The sequence below is a fragment of the Anomalospiza imberbis genome, chromosome 10, assembly GCF_031753505.1.
Source record: "Anomalospiza imberbis isolate Cuckoo-Finch-1a 21T00152 chromosome 10, ASM3175350v1, whole genome shotgun sequence".
NCBI classification, from domain to species: Eukaryota; Metazoa; Chordata; class Aves; order Passeriformes; family Viduidae; genus Anomalospiza; species Anomalospiza imberbis.
In genome coordinates, this window is record NC_089690.1 from 12745323 (window position 1) to 12770701 (window position 25379).

At 37.8% G+C, this 25379-nt stretch overlaps 1 protein-coding gene across 17 annotated transcripts in view; it reads left to right on the plus strand.

Moving 5' to 3' along the window:
- The window catches only part of DLG1 (discs large MAGUK scaffold protein 1), a 144900-nt gene that overhangs the window by 23834 nt on the left and 95687 nt on the right, over window positions 1-25379 (plus strand). The window contains exon 1 of one of the 17 annotated variants that reach the window (XM_068200739.1): window positions 1504-2056. The exons of 14 other annotated variants lie outside the window; for them this stretch is intronic. In XM_068200739.1, the coding sequence (XP_068056840.1) occupies window positions 2027-2056 (30 nt within the window). In that variant the 5' untranslated portion in view covers window positions 1504-2026. Of the gene's footprint in view, window positions 1-1503; window positions 2057-21347; window positions 21834-25379 lie in introns of those variants that run through there. 2 more of the 17 variants (XM_068200736.1, XM_068200738.1) reach the window with 2 other exon arrangements.

The following is a 25379-nucleotide window of genomic DNA, read 5'->3' on the forward strand; positions in this document are numbered from 1 at the left end:
CAAAGAAGGCAAGAGAACAAAAAATTGAAAATAAAAGTGATTGATTCTCAACATAAGCTAATTGTAGCCAAGATTAATCTACAGAAGCTTGATCTTGTACGAAGGTGGCTGAGAGAAATTTCAGTGATGAGCAGGATTGTTAATCTTTTGCCCTTCATGGACAGAGCATGAGGGACAAGCCAAGTTTCCAAGTGCTATTGGGGTTCCTAGAGGTGTTTGTGCAAGAAGTGTACATTTGGAGTGAGTGCATGTCTTGTATTAGTCATTGAAGATGTTTCTGACCTAGACACTGGACATGTGCCAAGTTACATAAAAATGCATTTCCTTAGTTTTCCATAACTTTTTGGATACTTGTACTTTGTTTAATGTCTCTGAACCGTACAGTCTTCCCAAAAGAGTACTTGGGAAATGCAGGAATTTCTTTGTGAGATGCCTTTTGTGCATTCAGCTATGAAGGTAATCCCTCCCTCCCTTTTCTGACACAGGAATGTTTCATCAGCCTAATTTGTTCTTTTTTTTTGTTTTTTGAAGTTAGAACTTTTAGCTTTCTGTCTGGGTTCAGCCAGTTTCAGCAGTCTGAAAGATGCATATTTTTCCCACTGATGCTTTGTAGCAGTGAGAACTTCACCTAGGTGGTCACAGCAGAAATTCACAGATTTTATAGACAATGCAAAAATGAAAAATATCTCTGGCTTGTCTTGGACATACAAAGTAAAAATCATCATCTTAGTGGTTGAATGGTATAAGATTTATCTTAAAATTCCATTCAAGTTTGTCCTATAAAGATATCACCTGCCCATAAAATAAAATATGTGATTTTGGAAAGGCTAGTTTCCTTATATACCCCCTTCCCCTCCAGTAGTCCCCCACACCCCACCACTTCTCCCGGTATATATGGAAGAGCTGGGAGCAAAGTTGCAGATAGTTTAAAGGGAGTGCTCTAGATACACAGTATATTCTAGAGTTGTTTTGGTGCAAAATACAGACAGTTGTACATCTTGGGGTAAAAGCAAAATTATACAGATGAGATTTAATAGTTTGAAATTACTCCTAGAATTTTTTAAATATACTTAATTGTGTATGCAGCAAAGGTGTTAAGTGGGGGACCTAATAGGACAAGATAGTGGGAACTGAGTTTACAAGCTGCTTTCAATGCTTCTTGTGGGAAATTAACGTAATAAGGTTCTTACCAATGTATGGAACTGTCAGGTTAGTGTTTCAGAGTACACAGGAGGTTGTTTTTTGCCCAAGAGTAAGACTTTTCCCAGCTGTGCTAATTAGGCTGAGAAGACAATGCCTGCACATTCAAACTTTGCCTTGTCACTGCATTACATCCTTACAAAAGGAAATGAAATTCTAGGTTAATTCAAGGCTCAAAATAGCATTTCTCTTGCAATATGCATTACTCTTTCCTTGCCACTTTCTTCTCTCCCTGATCTACATGGAATATTCCATTCATTACTGCTTAGGAAATCAGTTATTTTGCAGTCTGCAAATGCTGAAATGACGTTAGAGGAGAAATACTTGTTTGCAACCAAAACTATTTTTGAACAAACGCTTCATTTTAGAAATTCTAGCCAGCTAAGAAAAGCTGAATTGAGATTTTTTTGCTGTAAAATAATTTTGTATTGCATTTCATCAAATGATTCCCTGTGATGCTCATGTGTTAGGTAATCCTGACAGAGGAGTATATGAAATAGAATACGAAGAGGTACTTAACTGGTATGGAACAGGATTTGACATCTTTTGTAGAATATTTGCAAGGATACATTTAAGATTTTCAGATACAGATAACCAAAACAGGTTAAGAATTCTTCATGAAACTTAAAGCATTTATATTTTAGCCTGCTGCTTTTTCTCCACGGTATTTCTACCTCTGAATGAATCCAAAGGGAAACCTGGCACTCACTCAACTGTTTTGACTATTAAATAAGTGTGCTTTTTCTCATTCTGTTGAGATGGTGTTTAGCTGTGACTGAAAATAAACCTTTTAAATGTTTGGATATATACCTGCTATGCTGAAACGATGGATTGCTTATGCATTGTAACAACAAAGGTAAGATGATAAAGCTTTTGATTAATGCCTACAATCTCGGAAGTTCTTACTGAATCTTTCTTCCAGTGTTTGCTACCTGTAATGAAAATGCCTTGATGGTTTTCTTGTGTTGATCTTTTTTAAACTTTAAACTGCACAGATCGTCAAAATAAATTCCATGGTTGTTGCTAAGAACAATCATAGATGTTAATGCTTTGAAGAGCCAATTATGCACATATTGAAAAGTGTAGTAGAATGATTTTTTCTCCTCATTCTGCAGTGAGGCACTCCTTTGTAAAAATTCACTCTCTTGAAATGTAGTAGTTTGCTTTTTATTCCAGAATAAGAAATTCCAAATGATGTTTTACATAACCTTTATCAGGACATGTTTAAAATAATCATCAAAGAGAAGAAGATGAGTCTGGCAAGCCGTGTTAGGGATGGATATATTTCAAGATGCTTTATTATTTTGACATCTTGCTGCTTTAAGATGAAGACACCCAGATAACTTAGAGTCATTACTTCTGTAGTAGGATAAAGTTTTATGTAAGTTTGTTTTTAATGCAGTCCACTTGTAACTACTAAAGATAAAATCTGATGCATAAACGTAATATATTAATACTGTGCTTGTGAAATATGGGCTTGGTTAGTTTGGTTTTTTGGAGGCTTTTATTTTCTTTCAAGTAGTAAAATTGTTCTGTATTGCTCCCCTTTCCCTGGATGTTGAGACAGTTGCTAGTTTATTTTTTTTTTTGACAGACTGATGTAACTTCTAGCATTCTTCTGGATAATTTGAAACCTTAAAACTTGCTTATACAAACTTCTCCTTCTCAAGAAGTAGAATAAAATTGAACATCTTTAAGAATATTAGATGAATTTAGTGATAGCTTTTATAAAAGAAAAGATGCTTTCCAGGTTTTTTGTCACAAGGAAGCAAAGGCTGACTGGAATGAATGAAATTATCTTGTCTCTCACTAGCAAAGGAGTCTTTCTGCTGTCTGAACTGTCACAGTTCTTTTGGAAGTTAAATATACCCTTTAAAATCATGTCTGAGTGATATTAATTTGTGGCACTTCAGCTTTATTTATTTTAGAATATTCTCTTTTGTACAGAGAGATTGGGATTGGATATTGATTGCTTCATTTCAGTTATATTGATATATGCACCTTAATTTTACTGTACTTATTTTAGAAAAGGCAGAGCTGTCATTTTTATAACTAAAGTGCATATCTTTAGTTTTATTTTGTGCATTTGTTCAGCTTCACATATCTGCTTGTCTAAGAACAGAAAGACAATTTATATGGAAAATTAAGCCAACAGAAAACATTCTGTGAAAAAAAGAGTTGTTTTCTAGTATGATTAGCCTAGCTCTGTGCTGCTAAGAAAGTAAGACTGCTCACAGAAATGTTGCACAGGAGAGGGAGAAATCATCTCTGCACAGCACAGACTTACATGGGTTACACCGGTGGTGCATTTCCACCTGGAGTTATCAGCATTTCATCTTTCCTGCCTGCTTCTTGTGAAGTTTTGGCCTCATTTAACTAAATGCAGCTGTACGACCTTGTAGCTTCAACTAAAGCTGTTTATTTAAAGTGGGGCTTAGAAAGGAGCTGTGTGCTTCCCTCTGTACCTGTGTGTATCTAATTACTTGGAAGTTGTGGTCTAATGAAAAGTATATTCCTTGGTTTTGTGCATAAACCTGTATTTCAAATCTCAAGAAAAATCAATGCACGTGAGGCAATTTTGAAATCAGCATTAATGTAATGTATGATAGGATTAGTAAAAATGTTAAATGTTTCCCCTTTCTCTACCTTGAGTGGAGGCATATTTGAAACAATTCTTTGTTACTCATTTCTGAGTAGGGAGGAGAAGAATTTGGCCAGTGCAATGAATTTTCTAGTGGATTTCAGAAGTCTTTTGTAATTTAATCTTTGATATTTCTGTTTTGCTTAGTTCAGAATTCAGATCTAGTCACAATAGGTGAACACGTTGTTAAACTAATTTCTGTCCTGTCTTCAAAGGTTCTAACTGGTTTACTTTGCCCAAATCTAGTGCAAAGAGTACTGATTAATACAGTATTTTTTCCTCCTTATGTGGGCACATTGGCTTGATGTAGGTAGGCAAATTTGCATCACTGCAACCATGGATACTATTAAGAGCAGGCACGTGGGCTGAGCTTACAGTAATGATTTTTATTTAAGTCACAGTTTTAAATGAGTTCATGGCACTTAAAAATACAGAATATGAAAAGTTGTTGATTCTTCCAGAAAAGCAATTTTTAGCAGTCATTCTTAACTTTGTTCCATAGTATACTTCCAGTAAAGGAGTTGAATTTAAAATGACAGTGATCTAGAATAGCTTTAAATAATATATCTAGCCTGATAACTGAAAAAACAATTGCTTTGTACCATTTCTATTTCAAAATACTAAGAAGCATCCTTCTTGGACTGCTCCAGTGCAGTATCAGTGTGGTGCAGTCCTTGTTTCTGACAGTAACCAAACTCCAGTATTTCAGGAGAGGAGAAAAGTATAATGCATCAACCTGTTACTAAGGGAGAAAGGTGAAGGGTTTTTTCCTAAATTGTAAAATTTCAGCCATGAGACCTCATAAATTCTGGGTCTGAGCTCTGATGATGTGGCTGCAAGGAGCCTGACCACAGGAGCACAGTTAGAGCTGGTGTGGCTCAAGTGAGGAAGGTGACACTGAGTTTGTGTGATTGCTGCAGCTTTCCTCACTTAGCTGTGCCTTTCACTGCAGTTCAGAGTCCCACTGTTGTTATAGTCAGTTTTTGGAATTTGCCTCAGCTTAAATGAATTGTGCATTAATTGAATTTGCACTGAAAGTGATCTTGTCCAACCATTTGCTTAAAGAAGGGGTAGCATCAACTTAGACCAGGTCACTCAGGGCTTTGATTTGGTTTTGTTTTCCTGCTGTTCACAACAAGGGCCCAGTTTTGTTTTCATAGTGTCTCCTCTGAGACATGAGAAGGCTGTTACCAGCTCCTGCCCGGGGCCTTTCTCTGGATGAACAAGCCCAGTTCCCTGAACCTTTCTTCATTGTGCTTCAGCCAAGTGACCATCTTGGTGGTTTTCCACTGTACTTGATCCTATATTCCAGGTCTAACAAGTGTTTGAAGAAACATAAAGAGAGGTTGCAATGCAAGTTTTAGCCTTCTGTATTATGTACTGTCTGCATAAAACCTGAAAATCTCAATGTTGATACGAAATGCGAGAGGCAATTGTGTGAAAACAGAAATAGTGAAAAGCTAAGCTTTTATGTATAAACTTGATGGTGAAATTACTTGGTGGGCCCAAAGGAATTTGTTTTCTTAAGTGGAGGAAGAAAATACAGAATTTGGAATTTAAAATTGTTGATGAGATGTAAATGAGTTATATGGGCAATTTTTACACTGAAAGCTTAAGAAATACTTACAGTACTTAATAGTACACAACTCTTCCGAGTTGGCACATGTGAATGACGTGTCATAATGGGTTTTGGCCAAGGACTTCATTTTGCCAACATTCCATGTCCTCACTAAAAAGCAAATTGCTTTCCAAACACATTTGATTGGATAAATCATAGTTACTTGGTGAGTCAGTTGAGTAATCATTTGCCTTTGCTATGTCATCTGGTTACAGCGTTGAAGAAGAGGGTGCAGAATCAGTCATAGAAGCTTTGGGAAGTGAAAAAATGGTGCAACTCTAATGTTGGCAGCATCTGCAGATGGTATGATATTGCTCTTGCCTCTAAGCTTGATGTACAATGCAATGCCAAAGAAACAGCTGCCTACTAGATAGTTGGGAAGTGTCAAAATCAAGGATGGTTGTCTGCAGTCTAAAGGATTGGCCAGCTTTCATGTGGAATAGGAGACCAAGTGTGCGAGGAATGTTTGCCATGTTGGGTTTAAAGGGTATTTGACAAAATCAGTGAGGAATACATGCTGAGAATACTGACCTGGTGGTCATGCCAGGAGAAACAATGTCCCAGCTGCCTGTATTTGTGGTTGTGAACAGCCCTTTAAAAAGTCTGAAGTTTTTAATATATGGAATGATCTTAGGCAGAGGGTCATGCTTCTAATCTCTACAGGGCAAATAAAGAAACCCAGTGCAACATGAGATAGCTGGTGGTTAATTTTAGGGGTTGTAGCTAAAGAAATTAGGAAATACTGTGTTTTGGATTTTATGGATGGAACTGAAAGTGGTTTCTCAGAGTTTTGAAGATGAATATGTTTCAAGGTGATTACTGATGACACCAAGAGTGATGCAGGTGGCAGAGAGTGATGATGGAGGAAATGATGAAGGGACCTGATATGCAAAATCTGTAAAAAAGCTGAAAAGCTGTACGAGGAAGTAGGAGAAAACTTTGACTAACTTAAGACAAATCATTATTAGAAGTTTACATTGTTACTGTGTATGGATTACAAGGATGGAATAAGCTTTCTGCATTTAACTTCTTTCTAAGGGAGTTCTCTTTCTGTTAACATGTTATTTGGCATTCTCCCAACCAAGAGCAGTTTAAGACTCAAGAACTTCCTGAGCCAGAGGCACTTACTCTGTAGTATTCTTTGGCTTTCCCTTAGGTGGATTATCTAGTCTCATCAAAATGTACATAGAATATAGACCAAAGGTATAAATCTGTCCTGTTTGCTTCTTATACAGAGCATCTTCTAAGTTAATCTTTGTTTACTTGTGTTTGCTTGGTCTCTTTATGGCTGCAAGCATACAGGGTTGTTTAATTGATAACCCAGAATTTAACAGGATTGTGTTGTTATTCATGCTGGCATCAGTGGTGTTGGTATTTGCTGGAGTTTTGTGTGCTCCAAGAAACTGGATACCAGGCACCCAAGATGTTTATATGAAGCTGATGATTTTTATATGAAGCTCTTGTGTTATTGTGTGTGTTTGTACTTATTTCTCCTTCTGCTTTAAATCAAAAAGCTGCTAATAAATACTAGAAATAAATGACAAATGGGTTACATTTTGTTACTGCACCAGGGAGTTGGACTGACTCTGAGAACATGGTGTGGAACATTTTTAGAATGCAGTTACTGAAAACAGTAGTAAAAAAGGAGAATAACTTTCTGAAATCAATCCTACAAATAAGACCCCTTCAAAGCATCTTTGTAACTCCATTTGCCTGCCTGGAACTGTGTGGATTTATTTCAGAGGAGCTGAAATAGATGATCATAAGTAATTTTCCAGGTATGAATGGCAGCAGAGTGGTGAAGCATTCATTCCTGATCACTTTTGCTTTGCTGACCTTGCTTACTTTGGGAAAAGAATTCAATCTATGTCTGCATGAGTGACTGTGAAACGCAGCTGGTGCTGCTGAGAATGCTTCTACCCCTTTTTGTTCACTGCTCACCTGCTAGGCACCTGCTAGAACTCTATATGCTTTTCTGCTGGCTATTGAGTAAAAACAGCTCATGGGAAAGTCAGACAAACACTAGGCCATTGCAAGACAGCTGCTGGGATGGAGAGTTAACTGTTGAGCAGCTGATGTGACTCAGATGCCTGTGGAAAGGCAGGTAAAATGGTAAGACTTAACAGCTCAACATTTTAGGAAGGTGAGAAGAGCAGTGATTCTCTCTGCAGCAGAATCAAACTGTTTGCTCAGTTTGGCTGCTGCTCATGGAACTGGACCCTCTGCATGAACAACTTTGGCATAGTTTCCTGTTGTAATGAAAACAGTGGGAGAAAATAGTGGGTGAATAAATGTAGGGTTGTTCGAAGTTGGGCATATGGTCTCCAACACGAATCCTTCAGTAGACAGAGCTATTTAGATTTTTTGATGACAAAAACCCCAAAAAGCTTCCTCTCTTATTTGAAGTGAGATTTCAGGATGGCTGAGCTCACTGGCTGATTATCTGGTATGCTGCTAGTCAGATGTGTTTTACTAGCCAGCACTGTGCTTGATCACTTCTTTTGTCAATGCAGTGCATTGCACCAGGGCTTTGTTAACATGAGGGGTGTTTTTACACTTTATTTGAGGCTTAATCATAGTCTGATGTTTTGTCAGGGGGTATTACTCATACTTTCATAAGTGGGAATAACATTACTTGAATCTCATTCCTAGGCCTGGTATTTACCAGACCAAAAAAAAAAAGTAAAAGTTTGAGAACATATTCAGGTGAAGAACATCAGTATTTAAGGGATATTCAACCTTGTTAGGTTAGTGTGTTTGTAAGATATGTTTCTTTGAAGACTATACACTGCCATATCTTGGTTTGGAGGAGGGAAGGACATTCTTTAATGAAATTCTAATGCATACTTAAAATATAACTGAGAGCTGCTGTCTTAAAGGTCAGTGTGGGCAGGAATCATCAGCATTTTCTGTATTCATCTAAATGCCCAACAAAGAATGAACAGGCCTTAGGGGGTTTTAGTGACAAACCCATATTGCCTGGAAGAATGATTCCCTACCCTCAATGCTGTGAAAACATTAGAACAATAATTACTTCCTTCTTTCAGTCTTTGTGCTCTAACAGTGAGTTTACTTGTGCCACAGATAAGATTTATAGAGAACATTTTTGCTCTTGCCTTGGTGGGCTGCATGTACCAGCCTTCAGTCACAGTTGTCTCAAATGTTCCTTTGAGATGGAGAACCACTGCAGAGAATTCTCACTTCTCTGGATGCTATTTCTTGCCTGTTGGAAAAATTGTGTGATAGTTGCATTTAGCCACCTGCATTTTGGGTGCCTTTATTACCTGGTGAAGACACCACTGCTGAGGAATGCTTTGCACGTTGTGTAGGTGACACACCACTTGCACATCTTGTATCTCAAGCTCCAGAGCTTTTCTCTTAAGCAAATTCCCGAGGCTCTTCTGGCTTTCCAGCTGCTGGGGTGGTGGGTTGGCCAAATGTGGTAGCACTGATTCCAGAATGGAACAGTCACTTCTTGCATTCTTGCAAGGCTCTTGGACTTAGATAACACTCTGTAGATACAGTGTTATAATGATGAACTTGGTCCATTTTTCTCCTGGAATTAAAAGATGGCCTTTCACTTTTGCATACTCATTATTTCTTTCAAAATATGTAGTAATTCAAAAGTGTACACATTTGACTTGTAGTATATTCCTGTATATTTTTGTAAGTGTTTTACCTAGAAGGAGACTTCTGTCTGATTCTTCAGTCTGCTGTTTTTCTACTTGGGGAAAAAAAACAACCCAAAACCCAAGCCATCCATATGTGGTAAAATGCAAGTATATATCACATGACTGAGTCTGAAAAATCTACTGCTTTGGTTGCTTTAGCTTTAGTTTAGTTAATTCAGTTACAGTTCTCCTCAAAAGAACTCCAGACTCAAAATGAAGAAGAAATTTCTGTCATAATTCTGCAGTCTGAAGTGATGATGCTGTTGCAGTTCATTTAAAAAAGAATCCCCAATCAAATCACCTTTCTGTTGCTATTTGTAATTAAATTCTATAATAACAGTTACTCAAGAAAGCAAAAGGAGGACTATTTTATTACATGAAATCTTTCTTACCTGCTGGGTTTCATCTTTCTTCAGGCTAAGGAAATGCAGAGGGAATACTTAGTTAACTTCGTGATCTAAGTACTTAGTTTTTAACTTAGTGATCTGTTATGAATAAAGGCATCTTAAAAGCTGTTTGTAGAAAATTTCCTGGAAATAAATGTCACTTGTATGGTGAGAAATTGATCCATTTCTTTATTTCCCAACTTCCTAATAGGTTGTTTATAGGATCTGATGTACACAGCTGGTTTTAGGCCAGGAGCTATAATTCAGGTGACTGGAAAGAAGTCTGTAGTTGGGTTAGAAGCTGCATGGTCTTTGTAACTCTGTTTCTGATCTTATTTTGATTGATTGAAATACTCTTTGGAGGGCACCAGGGTATTCTGAGGAGATGGAAAAGTTCTGTTTTGCAGTGTTATATAAGGGCCATTGCAAATTGCACGTACACAGCTGGAAGTACTATTAGAGTGGTGAGGAAGTGCTGTCTGGGAAGGAGGGGCAGGAAAAAAAAGCTGGGAGGTTTTGCTTTGATGGCTTAGGGAATATGTTTTCAAACCCAAAAGATGGTAGTGACTTTTCAAATGAGATGATGCTGAAATAGGAATAATAAGAATTAAGCCAAAATAAATTAAAGCTGGAAAGCAAAACGATCCTTACTGCTAAAGTAATTAATTAATAAAATACTTTTATAACAATAATGTAGATAACACAAGCTCATTATGATGTAGCTAGATGATTTTAAAGATCATATTAAGTTGTTTATTATGTGTTTAGGTTGTGTGAGAGACCTACCAGAAAAATCTGTCTCACTTTGCATTTTGAACAAAAAGCATCAGATTGGGTTAGATCCAAAAAGAAGGATTTTTAGTCATCTCAAATCCTTTAAGCACCATTTGTAGCATATTCTAATGTATCTCCACTGTCACAGGAATTATAAAAGTACATATCTGATAACTCTAAACAGGAAAGTTAATTTCAAAATAGGATTGTTTCAACTGAGTGAATGCTAACTGGCAATCTGAAAACCTTTACTTTTTCTACCACTAATTAAAATGTTTCTTCATCTGTTCATTCAGGGACTCAAATAAAATTTAAGTTCTGTACACTGGCTCACCAGTCTTCTGCAATTTATAAACAGCACATTGAAACAACTTGGGCACCAGATTGTGACTGCAACAAAGGAAATGAGACCTTTCTGGTGGAGTCAGCTTGTTTCTTTGGTTTTGTTTTTAGTTCAGATCTGATGCTTGCATATCAGCGTGACTTTTTTTTTTGTCTTTATAGAGGGTGAAGTGTGCTTCTGTAAAAGAAGGACTTTGGGAGCAGGAATATACTCTCGTCTTTAATGGTTTGCATTCTTACCTCTAAAGGTTGCTGTTGCCAGCAGGGAAATGTGGCAGTGGAGAACTGCTGCCCTCTGCTGTGTTCAGTGTGCTTTGCTCAGGTTGACAAACAGGGACGATGTGGGATCTGCTTCCCAGAGGCTGCAAAGCTTCTTTGTCCCCCTGACGTTTGAACTAGGTGAGGATGTTCTTTTGAACGGTAGAAAGAAATGAAGGGTTAACTACAGGTTACAGAGGTGATGTTAATTTGTTGACTTGCTGATCATGAAGCTGTAAAATCTTTTTGGTATTACACATTTTTTTCTATAATCCTGTATTATTTTGGAAATTCCTTTATATAATTAATATTCATCCACATCCCTCATACAAATATATGCATGTGGTAATTTTCATCAAAATTGGATTATCCCAGCTTTCATTAGCCTAGTTAATAATTTTCTGTAATATGAGACTGGCTAACACTAAACCATTTTTCTTTTGGTGATCTCTGCTTTTTTCCTGAAATGTTTTAAAGGGCTTTTGAGATCTCTGGCAAGTATAGGTTGTATCTCTTCCTTTCTGAATTTAAACTTGTGTATCCTCAGCAATCCAAGTGCTATGAAAGTGACTTTGACTCTCTGATGACTTCCCTCACAGCATCAAATAAACATATAAGGAAAGTGAAAACTTTTTTGCCTGCATTCTGTGTTGTATGGCTTTGTTGGATGCTGCCCAGCACTGCAGTGCATAAGTGCATTAAGCTTTTTGTAGTTTTCATTCCCTTTGCCTTTCCCCTTTCTGTTTGCTGTTGTATCAGCCTTTCTTTAACCAATAGTTAATATGCCCAGGGGAAGCCTTGAGTTGATCTGAATCTCTGATGCTCTGGTAGTAGGTGATGCAAATTGAATTCTTCAGAGTACAGGTACTCCTTAAAAATGGAGTTGGACTTGTGGGTAAGCTTTGCTGATCCTTTCCCACTATGACTAGTAATTCATCTTAAGATGAGGCTTAGGTTAGACATTAGGAAAAAATTCTTCACTGAAAGGACAGTTGGGCATTGGAATAGAGAGCCTGGGGAAGTGGTGAAATCCCCATCCCTCTAAGTGTTTAAAAGACATGTGGATGTTGCACTTGGGGTTATGGTTTAGTGGTGAACATGGTAGGGCCTGGCCCTGATGAACTTTGAGGTCTTTTGCAGCCCTAGTGATTCTATTTGATGATTGTAAATGAAGGACAAGTGCCCACCTCAGTTACTATCCCACTCCTGAGAGAGTGATTACACATTTTTATTAGACCCTGGTTTGTTGATTTGCTCTGTTCCTTTTTGATTTTATATTTTCGGCAATGAGTTCTGCAGTACTTTCTTTTCTTTGCTTTCAAACATCTGCTGGGTAATTTAATTGTCTGCTAATGCCTGTGTTGTCTTAAATAGTTAGTAGTTGCCTTTTATGTGCCTTTTCTATGCCATTCATCTTTTCAAAGATTGAATGTCATATTCCCAACTCAGCTGCTTGCTTTTTATAAGATGAAGAGCTTTGTCAGTTAAGCTTCTCAAATAGAAGCCACTGAGTATCTTTATCCTTGATGTTATTCTCTGTAATTTTTTTTTGGTGGCTTTTATCAGATGAGATTATCAGAAATGTTTCCAATAGGCAAGATTTATGATTCTCTAAAAATTAGACAGAAAAGTAATACTTTCTGGTGGTTGTTTTTTTTTTTTTTTTTTTTTTTTCTGAGCTAGTAGTTTTGTTCCACTTGGTGGTTTAAAACCCTTCTACAATTTTAGTTGAGGTTCTATTTTCTAGGTGTTTTAAAGGCAACAGAGGGGAGGAAGAAGTGGAGAATGACCTACATTAGCTATAGCATGCTGTCACATTCACTCAGGTATTTGAGTCCTAACTGAAGTAATTTCAAAGCTGAAGTAGGGTGTTATTTTCTGTAGCATCTTGTTAAAACGTACTAAGAAGAAATATTCTGTTTTGAACAGTTGTGCAATTAGTTTGCCAACAGCTGCTGGTGGTGGTGTTTGTTAAGGACTGGTGCCTGCCAGGACTGTTGCCCTAGATTCCTGCTGAAATGCTGTGATTTAGAAACCTGTATTAATTTGCAGAAGCTCTGGGGTTGATAAATAGCATTGAGTCCAGGATCAATATTTTGAAAGTCTGCTTGTGGTGAGGGAAATGGCACTTGGTAGTCATATAGTATTTAATGCATCATTGCTTGAATCCTTAGCAAAGTTTGTCTCTAATTTGACAGTAATTTTCACTGTGAGAATAGGCATTTTATGTTAATAAGCATTTAGATAATTCAACCTGCTGTAAGAAAATGTCATTTGAGATTCCTTTGTGGAGCTCAAGTTCAGTTCAAGTAACAGTCCCCACACTTCTTGGTTAAGCTGTTCTGTCATGGTGCCTTGGTTGTAATTTGTGCTTTCAGTTTTTAAAGTTATAATCTTCACCTCCCCAACTCTATTTTTCAGTTTGTTAATTAGGGTATTTACTCCTTATTTGCAAGTTCTGAAACTGTTACTGCACTGCTGATGACATTAGTGAGCACTACATAGGAGAATGAGTCTGCTAAAAGTAGCAGAAATACTTTGAAAAATACTTTTTAAGAACTGCAGAGAAGTGATACTAACTTACTAGCAGTGTCAGTGCTACCCTAAACTGCTTATGGCTTCCCCTCAGCTCTTCCCTTTACCTTTTAGTTTCCCAGGAAGTGGCAGTAGAGTCAATGGTTTGCAGGCAATAACAGCCTTCCTTACCTGTTCAGTTAATAACAAAGTGTAAATCACCAGCACCCTTAGCACCTGGATTGGATAGAGATGGCAACTGTAGTCCTTGCCCATAAGGGGATTTGCATTTTAAGATGGGGAAAGTGATGGAGTTGCAGTGAATTAAAACTGTAGGCTAGCAAATGCTTTAATCCATTAGAGTCAAAAAGTAGCATTATGAATAGTTTCCCATTTAGAGGAAGGCGTCATCTATGGATTTGAAATGTTTAGATTCATTAGAATGATATAAGAAATAAACTATTGACGTTTCCACATTAAGCATTGTATCAACTTCGTTGTATGAAAAAGTCTTTTTGAAAACAATTGTTATAGAACCTAATGACAGTCCTCTGTGTATTCGGAAATGTATGGCAAGTATTTGAGCATCCACAGAACAGCACTGCTGTTGAGATTCCATCCTGATCTCAGCAGATTATTTTATAATTGAGATGTGATCAGTTTTCACTGTTTTTAAAAGAGCAGGACTGAAGGACTGAGTTGCATTTGTCTCTGGGAACAACCTTCTCACTGTCTGCAGGGGGGGAAAAGCCCCCACTGTTACTAGTATTGTGCAAGCACTTCATCTCCTGGCTGTGAGATGTTGTTAGCCTCATCTCTTTTCTGCTCTGCTGCTTTGATGTAGCACCAAATATGTCAAATTGCAGTCTCTTCTTGATGTGGTGTTAAGAAGCTGAACAGCAATTGAGATGAATCTGGAGTAGTTTGAGGCTTCACCTGATAAAAGACATGTATTATTAATATATTTTCTCTCACTCATTTTCCCTTGTTTTTTTTTTTTACCAGTCTGCCCTTATTTTTTCCAGGGGAGGCACAGATGCTTTATTAATTCTTTGTGAATTATTCAGCAGCTGATCTACATTTTGTGGCTACTTTGTGCGGACCATTTAGAAAGTATTCCACTACTGCAGACTGCTTCTTCTGAAGGGGCTCGTTCAAAAAGATAGGATGGGATGAATCAGATTCTGAGCAATTCTGCAATAAGTGAAGGATCTTTATGTGTTACCCATACTGGAATAAACCTCAAAGGTGTTGTCCCTCTTTCCTCCCATCACACTCCCCCTCCAAGAGTTCTGCACAACAGTCTTAATCAAACTAGCCCTCTGTTAAAGCCCAATAGGTGCAGAAGGAAAACCATGTTTTGGAGGTTATGCTTAGCCTAGTCAGCCTGGGCCCTACAGGGAACAATCCAGAGTGAAATCACATCCTTGCTCCAGCCTGGTCTTGACACTATGGAGAGCAGTTCCAGCTAATCACACCCTGCTGGATTTAATCTTTCCCACTGAGTATAGCCTTGAGAATATAACCTTGCTTGGCTGATAATTACCACTCGAGATTAGAGTCCATCCACATCAAACACAGACTGGGTGAAATCTTCATTGAAGGCGTGGGGAAGGGATGAGACAAGGCAGCAAAGTTTTGGGTCTTTCAGGATGGGTTTTATAGTTTAGCAGTTTTGTGATTCAGTGTCTGTTGTTCACTAGAAATTCTTTCTGAGAGTTCCATGGAACCATTTAGGGCCATATACCAATACTTTTTTTTTCTCCTGTATGGACAGATGGAACCAACACATCAAAGATTAATCACATACTTTTACTCTGAATTATTTCAGTAGTGTTTTTTGAATGCGAAGATCTCATAGTTTTTAATACTAAAGGACTTTTCAGGTCAGACTGGTAGCTGGTTTGGCTGGGATGGAGTTAATTTTCCTCCCAGCAGCCCATATGGTGCTGTGTTGTGGATTGTGACAAACTGTTGATGAACATGCCAGTGTTTTAGCTATTGCTGAGTAGCACTCACACTGTGTCAGGCCTCTCACTTTCTCACTCTGCTGCCCTGGCAAGTAGGCTGGGGGCGGGCAAGAGGTTGTGAGGGGATACAGCTGGAGCCTCTGACCCAAACTGACTGAAAAGATGCTCCATATATTTTAATATCTTGCTTAGCAATAATTTAGGAGGAAGAGGCTGTTGCTGAGGTTGGCTATTGATCTGCTGGAGGTTAGTGATTTGGCTTGCTGTACTTGTATGTGTGGTTGGTTGGGTTTTTGTTTTTTAAAAATTATTTCCCCTTTCACTTATTTATCTTGACCTGTGAGGTTTCTCCTCTTGATTTTTGCCTTTTTGATTCTCTCCCTCATCCCTCTGGGAGGGAGGGAGTGAGTGAGTGAGTGGCTGGTTAGATGCTTACCTGTCATCCAGGCTCAACCTACCATGGACTGTTTCTGGACATGTTAAATATGTTTGAAGCAATGTAATACATTCTGATTTTAGGAATTTTCTGGTTGAGTTCTATTCTAATCACAGTACAGCCTTTTCAAAATACAGTAATGTTTTTGTTTTGTTTTTTTTTTTTTTTTTTTTCTCATTGAGATGTTGCAAATGTAATGAAATAATTGTCTGCAGTGAATTTAAAAGAAGGTCATATAGACACCTATCTGCTGCATGCACAATGTCTTCATTGGCTCAAACTTCAAGTATTGCAAAAGGAACAATTTCTTTTCAGTAATTTCCTAGTCTGTATTGAAGATGTTCTCCTGACTGTGGTGGTTTCCAACTAGGAAAAAATAATGTTGACTTTTGGCTTTCATAGTAGTCATACTAGCCAATTCTGTGACCCCTCTCATTCTCAGAAACTTCTTGTGTGAAAACTAAAGATGTAAAGCATGCTCCAGTAGTGCTAAAATGCTTTCAAGACATCAGAAGAAAAGGAAGATATTTCACTCTGCATTTTTAATTCCAAAACATGCAATGGCTTCATGCCTGCCTTAGAAAACAGGATTACCTGTAACTTTCTGTCAAGGTATGCTTCTGTTTTAATATAAGCTCCTATATAGCATTTTGCTAGACTTTCTCCCCTTTGATATTCTTAACCTTTTCTCATTATATAAATTCTGCTTGTTATTGCTTAGTTGCTTACCCTCTCACTTGTTTCCCCTTCCTATGGTGGGGATTTTTTGGTGTTTATTCTATGCTTGCTACCTACTTCTGAAAAACTTGTATGTAATTGACATCCTCAGAGACATCTATTCCTTCAGTCAGTTTGGCTGAAGTTAAACTGTAGTGTTAGAATTACTAAGAGGCAGGAACTGACAGATGAATGATATGACTAAATATCGTTGAAATCACACTTGGAATATGTAGGATCTCTATTCAGTGGTAATTGTCAGGAAAGTCTGTTTTTCATGAAGTTTTGCTTCTGAACGCTCTTCAGTCTGTCACCACATATTTTGAAGTCTGATTATTTTTGCATATAGAGGACATGATAATGCAGACACTTCTGGGTTCTTTCTCCAATATGGCATTATATTTTCCTCCTCTGTTTTGGACTGAAAAACTCCTAAAGCAAGCTTATACAAATGCCCATAGTGATGGTCACTCAATTGGGAAGGGAGACAGTCTTGTCTGTTTTTTGGCTTGACTTATCAAGGCTTATGAAGGGCCTCATTGGAGTGATGTCCCAGATCTGTCTTATATGTAACAATTTAAGACTTGGAATAAACTGGTAGAAGAATCACAAACACCCACTGAAAAGTTTCTATTCATAGGACCTATTCTGGGCTTAAAGGCCATTGCAAGGCAAGTTTAAAAACAAAAAAGGCAACTATTAATCAGCTTCTTCTTTCCAAAGTAACATTTCACGTTCCTTCTGAAGTTAATGAGGCTCTGGTATGCTTCAGGGTTTTGGAAACTTAATACACAGAGAGGTGTATTCTGCAATTTTTTATATGAGAGTGTTAAGCTTCTTGAAAAGGACATATGCACATCAGCATTCTGAACTGGATGTGCAGTAGTGGCTGCTGGTTTAACTCCTGCAAACACGTTTACCTGCCAAGCTCTCAAAAACATGTTTCTAAACAATGGAGACCTGTTAAAGATGCCCTTTAGATGGGGAATTTCAGCTTAGTGTTTTTAGCTTATTAACCTCTTTGCCTGAAAGAATGGTGCAAATGATTTTTTGGCAGTTTAGGAGCATGCAGGAACAAGTAGTACGTTTTTTGGCTACTCTCTCAAAATTGGCTTGGATGGTCATCTGATACTTCAGGGAGCAAGAACTGCATAGCCAAAGAGCTTCCTGGGTGCTGATGGATGCAGTTTGCACCAGACATCAGTTGTTCTCAAACTAGTGTTCAAATTTCATTTGCCTTATTGAAATTGCTTATAAAATTTACTACTCCTTGAGTAAGAAATCACTACAGAGATGACATGAGAGCTCTGTGCTAGTACAGGGTAATCTTAAACAAGCATCCAAGCTGTTTTGCAGAGCTCTTTATCATTTTGGAATTCTGTGTACTCTTTGAAGACCTTACAGACTACGATTATGCAGAAAACAGGATAAAATAAGTTTATTAGATTTAAGTATTTCCAATGATAAAAAGTGCACTTTTAAAACAATTGGATTGTGTTACATATCCCAGAAGTGTACCAGCTCAGGCTTCTGGGGAAGGGGCACCTAAGCTTGAGTCCCACCAGCTTGACAGGTGCCTGCAGTGGTACTTAAGGGACATGCTCTGCTGAAGAATTATGAAGCCTTTCCCCCTTTGGTTTGGCAGTCTGAACAGTTGACACATTTGTCAAGTTAGACCTTCACTACTCATTTCATTAAAAGCTCCAGGTCGTGTTGCTTATGAGATTACTGTTTTCTAACCTGTGTTGTGTTGAGGATAAAGGTGGAACACAGGGATCAGTGAAATTGGTACTACTTGTGTTCCATCAAGAATAGTTAGCAAGTGCTGAACTGAAGCATTAAGCTTCTATGAAAGCTTCATAGTGTGGCTTTTTATGCTATACAGCTCTTGTTTCTCTCTATCCAATAGTCTTAGTGCTTAGGGAGCTTACTTATATTAAGACAACAAAATTAGTCTTGCTCACTACTTGAAGGTCATAATGATGTGGATATTTTTATTATGCATGTGGGAGCCATACATAAAGATGGGTTATTGCCAAGTAAACAGTCAAACAAAACCTGAAATAAAGACAATTCATTTTAGGTATTGTTGTGGTAAGGATGAAACCAGTTATTTTCACTCAGAACACTTTTGAGGAAACATGGAAATGGTGAGCTCTGACTGTAGGAGCTTTTATGTGATAATACAAAATACAGACTAATGAATTGGCAATGAGAAGTGATAGGTAGTTAAGGCCATATTCTTCTAATTAATGGCTTAGTCATTGTGTTAATACATTATTTTTTGTGTTTTGAAATGTTAATTCAACCTTCAATTTGAGTCAGAGCAATAATTAAGTGTGGATATGTTTCTGTACAGTTCAAAAGTAGACTTGGAAATCTTCTGTTTCACATGTTTCTCTATATGAGAACATACTATATACTTATATTTCAGAAAGATTTATGTTAACAACTTTTTTTTTTTAAGCTTTTGGGCACAAATAATTGTTTTGAACAAATGAAACCATTACAGTTAAATCTCAGGATTTAGTCAGCAAAATGTGTAAGAATATATTTCAATTTTTAAGTTTAAACATTGAATTTTTAAGCTTGTGGGCAGGCAGATGTGTAAAAAGTTTCATCTTTGTATGAAGGTTAAGATGATTTTGTAGTGTAACCAACTTATTTATCTACAGCTGCAAATATATGGCTGAAAGATTCAGATGTTTTATGTGGTCTTCATCAACAATGTAGATGTAATTGCCTGAAGTTACTTAAGCTTTCTCTTCCTCATTGTATCTTACTGATGGAATCCTTTGTGGATGTGTAGACTGTATCTTCCTCTTATTGATTCTTCTATGCCCACGGCACATTAGAGCTTATATTTTCTGCATCACAAAAAGCTATTTCTGCAACATTCGAGAACTGCTTTTGGCTTTTTGACTTTATTTGTTGTCATGAAATTGCCATGCATTTGGCTGTGTGTTATTTCAGTGAGAAATTGTTATTACAATGTGATTAGAAGTATGGAAGTAAGATGGACTGTTGATCCATAGTGCATAGAAAAGGTTGTTTTGTGGGATAGGAACATTGTTGTGTTTGGCAAGAGACAGCACTCTGTGCCTGTGTTCCTTCCCCTTGCAAGTGTTCCACATGTACTGTTTCAGTATGTGTTCAGTTGTGCTCTGCCCTGTTTTTTCAGTCAATTTACTGGGACCCCCAGCCAGCAGAAGGAACATAAAAGGATTTTAGGTTCCTCTGTCAGCCTTTCTACTTAGGGATACCCTTGGATATTCTTGCAAGAAAAACATAAACTAATTTAGCTAGAAAAAGAAGGTGCAGTTTTGGTATCTTTACACTCTTTGTTTCTTTCTTTGAGACAATTAAGTTCAGGATTAGATTTTTTCCTTTGGTCCTGCCCATATTGCTGCACTCGCATGCAGAAGATGATCTACTGTGGGAAATCATGTCTAAGGCTATTTGGTGAAAAATTGTAGGTCACAGCACGTGGTGGAAAGAAAACTATGCTTATTAATATGGGAATACTGTCATCGGTAATCCTTGGAGAGTCTACCAACAACGAGCTCCTCATGCAAATTAAGTTTATTTTGAGGTTTACTGTGGGCCGAGTTACACATTTTTTCTCCAGACATCTTGCCTTAGTTTTGGTTTCATCAATCTGCACATTTATATAAAGAAGACTGTCTCAGTATAATTCATGAAGTTACTAGTTTCTGAGCTGGAAGTGTGGATGCAATTTTACACTACACTGAACTTGCTACCTCAGGGGGTGCCTATCAGGTAAACCAAAGGAAGTAGAAGGGAAATGACAATAGGCTGCTACAGGTGCAAACTTAAGTGAACAGTTATGTCCTAAAGAGAGTTCTTTACAATACTGCTTAATGCAATACAAAGTAGAAATGATGGCTGATGTTATTCTATTGAAGCTTTTTTGCAAAGGCAAGTTAGCTTATGGTACAAGAACAGCGTAATTGCAGAGGGCATGTTTTGGATCAATTTCATGAATTTCTGTAATGCAATTTATTAAAATATATGAAAAGACTGAAATCTTCAGAGACCCATGGACGTGTAAAAAGGGAAATAATGTTTGAATCTTACAGGGCTTGATCAAAAAGCAAACCCAAAACAACCCATTAAAAAATTTAGCATCTTAGATTTGTTAGCACACAACAAAGAACAACAAATTCTAAGGAGACTACGACTGTACTTACCTCAGTTCTAAGGAAGAAAGCTTTTTTCTTGAACTCTTTTAAGTGTTCACGTGTACAGTTGTTTGAAATGCTTTACCAAGAGCTCTTCATAATCAAGTCGATGCGTAGTCCAGATTGTTCCTGATTTCATAGTGCTAATGGGGAAAAATAGCAGTTTCTGATTTTATTGTGTTGAAGTTGGAGAGTATTCATGTATTTCTGTACTGTATTACCTTTGGTAGACCATTAGGAATTTTACTCAGCAATTAAAGACCATTTTTTGGATGTGTCAAATAACCTTGAATTTTTAATGTTTGAAAATGAGGATTAAATATCCCAGAGCCATTCATTTTGTGGTCTGCTGACACTTCCTTGGAAAAGCTAGTGTAAATTGCAGATCAGCAAATTCCCTGCTGTTAAGCTTACAACGCGCCTGGTTTTATAATTCCACCCAGCTGATTTAAAAATGGGCTTTCACATGCTCATTGGTGCAGTGCGAAAGCACCTTGCAGGAGGCGTTGGGTTGATCTCCATCGGCCGTGTAACGAGTCCCTTGCTGCAACATCTCGCCCCTCCCCTAAGCAAGCAGCACACACCGAGCAGTGGCTCTGCTGGAGTTGCTTCTGTTTTCATGGAGGAGATAGCAGTCCTTGCACTGCAGCAGGTGGAGCTGCCTTGGATCTAACCCGGGCTTCTGGCTGACAGGATCTGAGTATTACTTTGGGCTGTGAGACAGTTGTCACTTCAAGCTGGCGCTAACGTAATTAAATTTAAAGCTGACTCAAAAATTTTAAAAATGGACACAGGATTTTTTCTTTGCTTTTTTTATAAGATCTGGTTTCTAACGTGAAGCAACATTTTTTCCTGAAGGATTCAACCTATTTATACAAAGGCTTATTTTTGAACACTATGGACCTAGATTAAATGTCAAAGACAGGCAGCAAGCAGCGCTTACAGAGGCATTTTTCTGGAATCTCAGTCACGGATCGATTGAAGTGCACAGGGTCTGAAAAAATGTCTCCTAGCATAAAAAACTTGGATTGTTTTTCTCCGATGCTATGCCACTGTAAAGTAGCATGTACCAACAACACAATATCTTTAATGTTTGGATGTAAGGTGGGTCTGTAAAAGGACTTTCCTGGAAATGTAAGCTGCACTTAATGAATGATTGCCTTTGTGTCTAATGTAACTGTACCTTAAATTTCTGGTTAAATAAGTGTGTGTTTTGTTCCATGCCTTACTCAATTATCTGAGCTCTTAGTGATGGAGACATAAGTAATGAATTATCATGCCTACTGTTTAAAGTTCCCTTTGAACAACATTTTAAATTTACTGAATGCTGCATGTAAAATGTCGTCATTCTTCTTTAATCAGCATTAATCATCATGTAATCAGTTTATTGCACTTGGCTTTCATTTTCTTCAGCTGTAGAGAATTAAATACACAGGAGACTTGCACTGAGATACGGGGCTGGAAATGCCTCCTGACATCATTTTGATGGAAGCAATTGTTAGTGGCAGGTTTGGGTTTAACAGTGCCCTCGGGCATTTAGTCGTTTTAGGACTACATCAACTGTTAAGGTTTCTGGGAATAAAACATATATAATTGGTAATAATCAGAATGGTAAACAGCATGTATTCAGTGTTGTGTCAAAAATGGTTTTTTATTTCTTTTCAGTAAAATTGACATGCAATGTCAAGGATATGAGGCGATCGTTAAGTACTGGAAAGCCACTTGAAAATTAAAGGGATATGTGTATGAAGTTACTTTTGAGGCAGAAATTAAGAAATCTTAATCTAAAACTTTCTTTATATATTTAGGGTGTCCAAGTCATGTTTGTTATTTTTAACAAAAAATATTTCAACTAGATTTTATTTCATAAAGTGGGATCAGTTGTGTGTGTAGATATATACTCACATATATGCATGTGTGATGCATTTATATATACATGTATACACACATATATGTATCACAAAATCTTGATGGTGAATAAATGTCACCTATGTTAGGAGGGAGGAATTGAAATTTTTATGGCTCTTTTGATAGTATAAATACTGTAAAACTTAAAGTTGAATGCTTTATTTCCAAGAGGAAGACTTTGCCTTGTTGTGGGTTTGCTTTTCCTTCCTGCGTCCCAAGCATTTTTCAATTGGAAATATGTACCTATTTATTGATGCCGTTTGGAAACTACTTGATATAACCCTAAGGTTTCTTTTCTTCTTTTTGTGGAACTGCACACTCTTTACTTATACGATATGCTGATGTTTAAACAATCAGCTCGGTAAGAAAGCGGTGGAATGAAAGTACTCTGGGGCTGGATTTTGCCCGTTGAGCTGCAGAGCAGGGATGCTGTTCACTTTAAGAGCAAACTAAAAATATCCAGCGAGAGCGCAGGCTGCGCCTCGGGCCCGAAGCGGCGGGGCCGAGCCATGGCGGCGGCCCCTGCGCGGCCGCAGCTGCCCGCGCGCGGGGCGGCCGCCGGGGGGCGCTGCGGCCGCCTTGTTCGCCGCGATGGCGGCCTCGGGCCGGGCAGCCGCAGCGTCCCGAGCGGCGCTCACTCGCCGGGGGCGTCTTGGAATGCCTTGGGCTGTTTGTGCGCAGGCTGGAGTTACCTGCGAATGAACACGGCTGGCTGTCAGTCCCGTGGGTGCTCCGTGCCACCTGCCCGCTGCCGGCGTTGTGCCTCTCCCTGCCCGTGTCCCCGAGGAACGGCAGGATTGCTGTTTGAACAGCCACTCGCTGGCGCTGCAGGGGGATTTCGCACCAGGCACTTGTCAGTTTTTGAATAAAAGTTGTAGGGCTGGATAGTACTAAAAATAACATGCTCTTGTCCTCTGAGAAGATACAGCCTTTGAATACTAAGTCAATATTTAGGTGTGAAATAGTAATGTGGGGTGCCTGTACCAGTCCTTCACGTAATGAAACAATCTCACACAAGTAGTGTTTTCAATTTTCCTTTTTGGCCACATGAAAAGAACATTCACAATCTGAGCGTTCCTTCTTTATTCTCTTTTCCTTGGCCTTCTGGAACAGGTGAACTTTATGACAAGTATTTCTGGAGTTTTTGTAAATGTATATACTTATCTTCAACTGTTGTATTGTTTGTGGATGTCCATGACATGAAGCATTACATAAATAAGTTTAACACTAGTTGTGCATTTTGACATATGATGGAACACTGTGACCTAAATAACCATGTTATAATCACTTATATTCAAGATACAATGTCAAACTGAAACTGTTCAAGAAGGGTCAAATGCCTTATGTCTTTGTCGTAGCTCTAGTTATTAGAGAAAACAGTGCTTTTATTTGAGAATGAAGCAGTTAGTTACTCAAAAAACTGAATTTATGTTTGAAAACACAATCCCAAAGATCAAAAACCTTCTTCCAATATTGCAGATCAGTTTATCATATGCCTAAGTTGATAATAATGCTGACTGTCCTATTCCATGATCAGTGAAGAAGTTTTAAAAAGACACGAACACTATAATATTTTCTTATATTACTAAAGTTTCTTTTGTTTTTCACAACCTTTTAACTTACCAGTATGAACTGCTGTTTACTTGCAAAGAGATTTTATTTGGCTTTCATTGTCTCCTTGTTTTTTACAAATAAGAAGTTTTCAAGGTGACTTCAGTTCTGCAATAGTGGAGCATACCTTTAGTTTTGTCTCCTTTTTTTCCTTTGTGTGGAAGGCACTATTATTTTTCTAAGCACTAGTTTCTAGTTTAGCACTAGACTGCAGGAAAGACTTGTATATTAATGCATTAGCATCTTTAATGTATTAATTTTTGATTAGTTTTGTTTTAGCAAGTTATACAAAATTTTGTGTATTGTTGCTTTTGTTATTAGAGTTGTTGGAAGTTATTTTCTGCTGAATTGTGACAGAGTTGTGAAAGCTGGGGAGATGTGAGAGCCATAGGTATTCAGTCTTCTCTACCTGTTTGTTTTTGACATTGCATCCAGGTCATTCTTTGCAGGAGTGGAAGTGTTGCATGCAAACAGTGCTTTGCAATAACTTCAGTTGCTGGAGTGGTCTTTGGAAGGGTCCTTTCAGATTTAGTTTAACTGGTTGAATGGAGAAATGATTAAAAAAGAACAAGTATTTAAACTTAGAGAGTTGTGTGCAAATGATCTAAAACTACTTGGTGTCATCATACTGCCTCAGAAAGGGTCTGGCCTGTGAGCTTCTGTATATTTATCAAATTGAAATTATTAGATTTACTTATTCAAATCTTCTTTTTTTCTTAAGCTCTTTGTAACTATGGTTGGACCTGTACAGTGAAAATGAAAACTTTTTCCAGGGACAGACTGTGCTTTCCTGGGATTTGTTGCTTTTGTTGTTGGAAGTGAGCAGTAACTTGGGAGTTGTATGGCTGGTGGGTGGGGAGGGCTAAAGTCTGGAGAAGGAAGGGAGTTAGAAATATTGTCTTTTAAAAATACAGAGAAGACTATAGTCTTTAGGAAGACTAAAGTAAATCTCTTAGAATGGGTCTCCTAAAAGTTTTCTGTGCTTTTCCTGTGAGCAGGTGTTGTCTGTTCTGATAAATGGTGCTATAAAATGTCCAGAAAATCCTTCTTTGTCCTGCATATTGTTGCAGATAATTTGTTTGTTCTAATTTTTGTCTAACTTTACTAGGGCAGAGAGTTGAAGCAAGGATG